Source organism: Myzus persicae, unplaced genomic scaffold (genome assembly GCF_001856785.1).
Source record: "Myzus persicae strain clone G006 unplaced genomic scaffold, MPER_G0061.0, whole genome shotgun sequence".
Classification (NCBI taxonomy): domain Eukaryota; kingdom Metazoa; phylum Arthropoda; class Insecta; order Hemiptera; family Aphididae; genus Myzus; species Myzus persicae.
In genome coordinates, this window is record NW_019104420.1 from 4,131 (window position 1) to 13,255 (window position 9,125).

Genomic DNA, 9,125 nt, shown 5'->3' on the forward strand with positions numbered 1-9,125 from the left:
GAGGTTTCAATCCACATTGGAGCCATCGTTTAAGCCATATACTAATGGATACATTGTCGTGCTGTTCGGACAAGAATGATGTAACTGTAAAACTCTGACCTTTTACTTTCATTATTCCTTCATATAAAAAAATAGAACCACTATAATTATTGCCAAATCTTTTTATCTTCTTACACACACCCCCAGTTGCGTCAAAACTAATTGTGGGAACTGCACATTTTGTATATTGTTATCTGTAGATTTGTCCAAAAATGTACATAGAACTTATCAAATCCTATATTTCTAATGGCACCATCATATTTATGAATAATCTTCATAATACCAAGGGCATTGACAGGATATTGATGATGTCTGAAGGATGACACTGCTCTATGCTTAGCCAGTCTAAGAGAAGTTAAACTTGGTATTTGAGGTGGCATTGTATCACCTGAAAATGTTTAACTAAATATCATCTTACACCTAAGAGTATGTATCTAATAAATAATAGTAGTTTACCAATTTTCATTCATGGAATACGTAAATTATGTTAAAAACTAAGCTAACATATACTAATGACTTATTTTTTTAAGCGGACAAGAGAGTGCTGCTCTCTTGTACAGTAGTTGTTGAGCACGGCGCTTGCATTACCGCACAAACATGATCCAATACCGTACAAAATGCATAACCCAATACCGCACACAAAAGTAGTGCGATACCACACAGATTTATAAAAAGGCATAGCCTAATTCCACACACAACAAATTATACGATACCGCATGCATTTATTAAATATAAAAATGTAAAAAAACAATACATTGATTTAAATAATTAAAAATAGAATCTATATAGTCATAATTTATAGTAATGGGATAGTAATAGTAATAAAAAATGAATATTGTTAGCACCTATATTGATTTAAAATTTAGACTTGTTTTTTTTATATATATTTCATTATAGTCAGTTTGTTAAGAAAAGTGAGTACTGAAATACCAAATTGTCTTCTCGTTCTCGATTACATTTCCGCTGTATTGCTTCAGTCCTCTTCTTAGCTTAATAATGTCGGTATAGATTATTGTCGATAAGCGACGATAATTGTCGAAAATAGACGTGTGTGGTAATGGGATATCCAGTATTTTAAAATATGTGTGCGGTTTTGTCTCAAGCGTATTTTGCGAGTTTGTGCGGTGCCGGTCGACGCCCGTCGAGCAATAGATTCAGTGGCGTAGCCAGGATTTTTTTTCGTGGTGGGGGGGGGGCTACAGCCCCCTCAGCCTCTCCCTAGCTACGCCACTGAAAAGATTGAAATGGATGTGTTCAATTTGAATTTAATGTATACAAAACACGGACTTAAAAATCGGAGCATTATTTCGAATACTTATGGTTTAGAGCAGGGGTCGCCAACCAGTCGATCGCGATCGACTGGTCGATCTTTCTATGAATATAGGTCGATCGTTATAAAAATTAATTTTACCATTATCGGTCGATCGCGTAATAAATAATCGGATAATGTGGATTGCTAAATTGTATTCTAGGAATTTACCATTATAGGTCAATCGGTAATAGTCAGAATTTTTTTTTTTATTTGAAAATAAATGCCTCGGCTACAATAAATGGTCAGAATTATTGTTAGTTATAACTCGACTGTCAATTAGTCGTCTTGTGCAAGACGTGTGCAACGCGTATATGTTCCGTATATTTTCGTTATTACGTTCCAAATTTATTTAGAATTTACAACAAATAAAATGAATCCAAATAAAAAGTGTAAAACTTATCATTTTAATCAGAAATGGGAGTTAGAGTTTTTTTTTGTTGACATTAAAGGCAAGTGCGTGTGTTTATTATGCCGAGATACTCTTTCAATTTTCAAACGTGGAAACATAGAAAGGCATTACCGAACTAAACATGCAGATTTCGATTTAAAGTTTCCAACTGATTCCAGTTTACGAAAAGATAAGCTAAAAACCATGAAATTAAAACTGAACCAAGAGCAGTCTGTTTTTAAAAATACAAATAAATTGGCCCAAAATGTAACTATTGCTTCATTCAAAGTAGCATACTTATTAACAAAGAAGAAAAAACCGTTTTCCGATGGTGAATTAATTAAAGAAGCATTTAAAGAAGCTTCTGACTCATTGTTTACAGACTTCAAAAATAAAAGTGAAATTGTAGGTGCCATTAGTTCAATGCAATTATCAAGTAACACAGTAATGCGTCGTATTGGAGCCATATCTTCAAATCAAAAAACTCAACTACAGACTGATTTATCAAAATGTTCATACTTCAGTTTACAAATGGATGAGTCTAACGATATGATTGATACTGCACAGCTTTCTATTTTCATCAGAATGTGTTTTGACGATTTTTCTGTTAAGGAAGAGTTTTTAAAAGTCTTGTCGTTAACCGGAAGAACTAGAGGAGAAAATATTTATAAAACGTTTAAACAATTTGTAGAAGAAGAAGAAATTCCAATTGAAAAATTAGTTAGTATTACAACTGACGGAGCCCCATCATTTTGTGGAAATAAAAAGGGATTTTTAGCGTTATGTAAAAACGATAATTCGTTTCCTCATTTTTTTCAATATCATTGTATAATTCATCAACAAGCATTATGTGGTTCAGTTATAAATATAAACAATGTTATGGAACTTGTAGTGAAAATTGTAAACAGCATCAGAGGTAAGGCATTAAAAAGACGTCTTTTTCGTGAACTGATGGACGAAGTAGATTGTCATTATGGAGATTTACTATTACATTCTAACGTTCGTTGGTTAAGTAAAGGTAAAGTACTACATCGTTTTAAAGAATTATTACCACAAATTAAAATTTTTTTACAAGAAATTGATATTGTTTATGAAGAATTAGAAAATATAAAATGGCTTGAAGATTTTGCATTTTTAGTTGATATTACTGAAAAAATTAATTTCCTAAATTTAGAGTTACAAGGAAAAGAAAAACAAATTATTAATATGATATCAGATGTTCAAGCATTTTCAAGTAAATTAGCATATTGGGAAAATAAAATGAAAAATGGTGATTTCCAGCATTTCCCTACGCTTCAAGAAACAATAATTAATTATTCTGAAAATATTTATGAGCCTACAAACCACATAAATATAATTCAACATTTACGTTCCGAATTTAAAAGAAGATTCAACGACTTTAAAATACTTGAGCCAGTTGCGCAGTTTATATCAAATCCATTTTCTGGGGATGTTGAGACACGAGCGAATGAAATTGGAGATTTGTTTAATCTTGATAAAACAGTTTTGGAAATGGAAATAATAACGTTACAAAATGATTCAATACTTAAGATTACCTCGGAGTTTTGGAAACACGCAAGTGCTCAAAAATACCCAAATCTACGAAGCATTGCCCTTCGTGTAACTTCATTTTTTGGTTCAACATGGTTATGCGAGTCAACATTTTCGAGTATGAAATACTTAAAGAACAAATATCGGTCAAGAATTACAGACAGTAATTTAGATTCAAGTTAACGAGCAGCTGTTTCTAATTACTTACCAGAATTTTTAAAAATTGCAGGAAACCAATGCCAGGTATCACATTAATACATTTATAAAATCACATTATTTAAATAACAATTTTTTTTACTATTTCTCATGTATTATCAATATATTACATTATTATTATTATTATCATCATGAAGAAACAATAAATATTTATTCTTTGGAGCTTAGACCTTTTTTTTTTTTTTTGCTCGTAAAACTAAATTATCCTAGATGTCGATCACCTGGGACTAAAAATTTCAAATATAGCTCACTTGTTTGAAAAGGTTGGCGACCCCTGGTTTAGAGTCTAAACTTTAGACGGACAAAAAAACTTAGCTTTTAAAATCAATGTATACATAGCTCTGCTTAGTATCTGTATAAAGCGATTAGGGTGTACGCTATTTATGTCATATTTGCTATATTTATATAAAATATTTTAATTATTATTTTTTACCTTCTACCATCAATCGATTGGCTTCATTTCGTCTGTACACAGATGGACTTATGAGACGATTTACCATCGCATCTAAACATCGTTCTTTTTCTGAACCAGCTAATTTTCGTTTCTTCTTGTGATTCGTCTTAAAAGATCCAGTATAAGTACAATTCATTAAAACTCTATAAGTAATTACATAAAATTAATCAAACGTTTAAAATCAAATATTTTTTGATAAAAATTGTATTACCGAATATTTGCAGATGGTACATCTTTTATTTCACCATAAAATATTGACCCACATTCCGTGCATTTTCCATAAACTGACACATATATATTTGCTGATGGTTGCACTTTTGCCCTTTTAAAAGTAATTGAACAAGGAAGTTTTGTGTGTAAAAAAAAATGATCCTGAACTACGTTGCTCCAATGGAATGGTGTCAAAACTTCATAAGATCTGCTACGTTTCTTTCCGCAGTACAATGTACTCTGAGAACTTATGCTAGCCCATTCTTCAGAAGATAGTGTTAATGAAAAAGTAATCACTTCAGTAGTTGAATCTTTATTGTCAGAATTATCATCTTAAATGATAAAAATTATGTATATAATAGTTTCAATTAAAAAATTATAATAAAATTATTAAAATTATAATATTATATAAAATATAAATTATACTACCGCTTGTTTCTTCTTGTGTAGGTTCACTAATCTCTATTAATGGAAGTAATCCTAACTTTTCCCTAATTCCTCCACGATTAAGAGCTACTCTAACCCGAATTGATGCTGCAGTGATTTCTTTGTTATATTTTTTATTGACAATATTTGCTATTTTATCCCATACTTGATCCTTAGTTCCAGCAATATCTTCCAACAATAATAATTTAGTACAATTATCTAATCATGCAAATTGAATTTTCTAATTTTTACTTACTTCTTCCATCCTCACTGATAATTTCATATTTTAAACTTAAGATTTCAGCATCTATGATAGCACTTTCTACTTTAGGTTTTCTACCCATGCTTAATAAACATAATATAAATTATATAAATACTAAATAATAAAAAATGTGTTACCTTGTATACTAGTTACATTACTAAAGAGTTTTTAAATTGTTCTTGAACATTAGTGATGTTAAAGATTTTGCTAATTTTTAATTTAAATTAAGTAATAAAACATTATAGGTGACTAATAAACTAATAATATACCTACAATTAATTATTTAACTATCGGTCCACCAGTGACCAGTCGTAAAATTAGATAACACTATTTGGTACCTATTTAAAATGTTGACATTTTGTAATTATTTTGTAATTATAATTTATAGGTACTTATAAATATGTCTAATGTACATAGTAAGTATTTTATAATATATAATGTCTAAAGTATACACTCTGAACTGCCCATACCATTAAAAGAGAATATAACTAAAATAAAAAAATTGAGGAACTTGCTCTGCTTTATAGTGCACCATTTCATTAAGTATAATACAAAGTAGGTCACTGTTGTGGTTTCGTTAAATTTGAATTCAATCACAGGTCTAAAAGTCTCCCTATATTGCAAAGGATATGTTAAGTAATTTGGAACTATGGAGTGGTTAAATTAGACTAGTCAAATTCCTCGTGCTTTACTTATGAATTCGATTGTAAAAAATAAATAAATTTATTGTAGTAACTGCTATAATAAAAATAAATTACTAATAGCACTATAAATAGATATATAATAGAGGTGGGAATTTTCAGTCGTTTGAATGATTCGAATCATTTGAATCGGATCAGTCTAGTGATTCGGTCAAATGATTCGGTCATATCAGTCATTTCGGTCTTGCATCAAATATCGTTCTTATCATTAGGTGAATCAATTTTCTTATGAAATATGAATCAGTCAATCAGTGACTGAGATTATTATTATGATAATGTTGTAGATTGTACTGTTTGTAGCATAGAGTAATATTACCATAGAAAAAAGATTAAATTAAGAATATTACGCCGTGGTTTTTATCATAAACCATGATAATTATCACGGTCTTGGATTATTAATTATTATTGTATGTATTTAATATTACACTAATATACAACCTATCTATGATTACTAGATTTGTGTTTTCTTTAATACCTTACAAAATCTTAGTTGGTATCGTGAAAGTAACCATCCACCGCAGATTAGGTATATTATATTATCTTTTAATCACGAGATGAAATTATTATTAACATGTAAATCAGTACAACAACTACTTACCATAGATATTAAAGAGTAGTCAATAGTGACTATCAATAATCGATACTGTCTATTGGATAATAATATTATTGTTTTCCCAGAGAATAGACTAAAGACCCATGTCCATGACAATATGACATAGTAGAATTATTATTATTATCATATTTTAAACTTATTATTTATTATGCATGGGTTGTACTATCTATTACCTACCAAAAAATAAAACAAAATTATTCAACATTTTGTATTTTTGTAATTTGTTCAAAAAAATTCTAAATTATACAGAATTTACAATATTGTGATCATATATTTTATATTTTCAATAATTTTATAATTCAAATTTGGTTGTTTTATTTTTAAGTATTTCTTACCTAGTAAATCATAAAAGTAAGTATAAGTAAAAAGTGTAGTATGACTGTATAAACAAATTGTGTTAAATAGTTGATATTATATACATGATACATCATAGGCGTAAACTGGAGGGGGCAACTGCCCCTCTTGATATTTTGTAAAATGCATTTATTAGGTATATTTAGTCTCCAAGTATCTTTAAGTAAACGGTATATTGCCATAAAATAATGTTTGCCAAGTTATGCCCATGATATACATGGTATTATTTATCATATTTTAACTTATTTAATTATGTTAACATTTACAAAACAAACATGCTAAACAATTTGTATTAGAGTAGCTTTTAAAGTTATTGAATTGATCTTTAAAAAAATATTACAAAATACATATAATCTAAAATGCTGAATACAATTTTCAATTGTTGTTGACTTTAAATTACTTGACTAAATTTAAAAAAAATACTGACTATCTCAATTTAAAAATTAAATTATAAAATAGTTGCTTACAACCTTAATTTAAAAATAAAATAAATAATTGTTTGTTACCTACTGCTAACATAATTACATAATTATTATCTATTAAAACTAAATAGAAGTTCATTGTATTCATTATTTAAATAATGCAATGGATTATCTCAAGTATGTAGTTCAAATAAATAAATACTGTTATGTTTATTAACAAGGTAATACAACTTAATTATGCTTTCGAAAAAAAGAAGCTCCATCTGGAACCATTTTACAATAGTAGACCAAAAGTATGCTAAATGTAGTTATTGCTCGAACAAAATTAGTTATGGTGGTGGTTCAAGTGGCAATTTATTGAGACACATGAAAACTAAGCACATAACAGTGCCACTTGATCGAACTGCACGCCATCATTCTTCAAATACCATGACTGAGCATGATCATATTGAGGAACATAATATAGATGAACCATCTACTTCGGGAATGCCAGCATCAAATACTTCCACTCAAATTTTGACATCAGTAACACCAACCAATATTAGACCCGTTCAGAGCTCCATAACTTCCTATGTACAAAAACCATTATCCATTACAAAATCAAAAAAAATAGATTCTCAAATAGCAAAATTAATCATTAAACATTACCATCCTTTTAGTCTCGTTGAAGAAAAAGAATTCAAAAATTTAATACAGATGTTGGCACCAGGTTATGTTCTTCCCAGTAGAAAAACTGTATCCAATAGCCTTTTGCCTCAGTTATATGAAAGTACAGTTGATACTATTAAAATCAAATTAAAAAATGTAACAGCAGTTTGCTTGACAACTGACGCTTGGACTTCAATTAATAATGATTCTTACGTAGCAATTACTGCCCATTATATCGATGATGATACGAAGATGTCATCAATCCTGATTGGTTGTCAACATTTCACAGCCAGACACACAGGTGTTGAAATGTCTTCTCTCCGTATAGAGCAGGTAAATAAATGGGGATTAGTTAATAAAATAACTATGATTGTTAGTGATAATGCGGCTAATATGGTGGCAGCTGTTCGATTATGCCAGTGGAGGCATTTTCCATGTTTTGCTCATAGCATCAATTTAATAGTACAATCTGGGCTAGAGGAAGTGAAACCAATATTAAGTAAAGTAAAGGCCATTGTGGAATATTTCAAACGCAGTTCTCACGCATTGTCTCGTCTAAATGATATACAGAAACAATGTGGTTATTCTGTTTTGAAGCTGAAGCAAGACTGTCCTACGCGGTGGAATTCCACATACGATATGGTTGATAGACTTTTAAAAATAAAAGAGCCAATTTTATCAACATTAGCCATTATTAATAATGATCTTAACACAATCACATTTGATGAGTGGAATGTCTTGAAAGTGCTTTGTCAATTATTAAAAATTTTCTATGATGTAACTAATGAAATAAGTTCAGAGAATTATGTATCTATATCTAAAGTTACAATATTTTCAAGGGCAATGGTGAACTATGCATCGGGGTACACTAATAACCGTACAATGCCAACTGAAATTTGTTCAGTGGCAAAAATTCTAACAGAGAAATTGCATTCAAGATTTGACCAGCTCGAAACTAATGAAGTTGTGATGCAATCGATATTATTAGATCCACGCTTCAAAAAACAAGGGTTTCCAAATAATGACAAGTACCAATCGGCATATCAATCGTTGTCAAGGAAAGTGCAAAATTTACCTATTGGACAAGACGCTCAAGAACCAGAAACAACAGTAGGTATTGGTCCACTTTCTGGACCGGAGACTATTTGGAAGGATTTTGATACCAGAGTTACTGCAGTAAGTGGTGGTTCTAATGTGACAGTAGCTGGTATATTAGAATTGGATAGATATATTGCCGAACCATTATTAAAAAGAACAGAAGATCCATTAGTTTGGTGGAATGAACGCAAACTAGTTTATCCAAAACTGTACCAATTAGTTTGTCGTAGGTTATGCGTTGTAGCCACATCAGTTCCATGCGAGCGCATTTTCTCCAAGGCTGGCATGGTGTTGACGGAGAGACGGTCAAGACTAACGACTGACAAAGTTGAGAAGTTGTTGTTTCTAAATCATAATTTAGATTAAAGTTATTTTTTATTTATATTTTTATTTACAGTTGTTAAAAATTAATGAGTTCAACGTGTAAAAAG

The 9,125-nt window shown here is 30.0% G+C and overlaps 2 protein-coding genes across 2 annotated transcripts; both read left to right on the plus strand.

The window, feature by feature from the left end:
• The first annotated feature begins 1,721 nt into the window (after positions 1 to 1,721).
• Positions 1,722 to 3,473, plus strand: LOC111042036 (general transcription factor II-I repeat domain-containing protein 2-like). The gene is made up of 2 exons (XM_022326526.1): positions 1,722 to 2,757; positions 2,914 to 3,473. The coding sequence occupies exons 1-2, from the start codon at positions 1,722 to 1,724 to the stop codon at positions 3,471 to 3,473; spliced, it is 1,596 nt and encodes a 531-aa protein (XP_022182218.1).
• A 3,644-nt stretch (positions 3,474 to 7,117) lies between these two features.
• LOC111042043 (zinc finger BED domain-containing protein 1-like) lies at positions 7,118 to 9,125 on the plus strand. The gene has a single exon (XM_022326532.1). It carries the CDS (start codon positions 7,186 to 7,188, stop codon positions 9,058 to 9,060), a length of 1,875 nt encoding a protein of 624 aa, XP_022182224.1. The 5' UTR covers positions 7,118 to 7,185; the 3' UTR covers positions 9,061 to 9,125.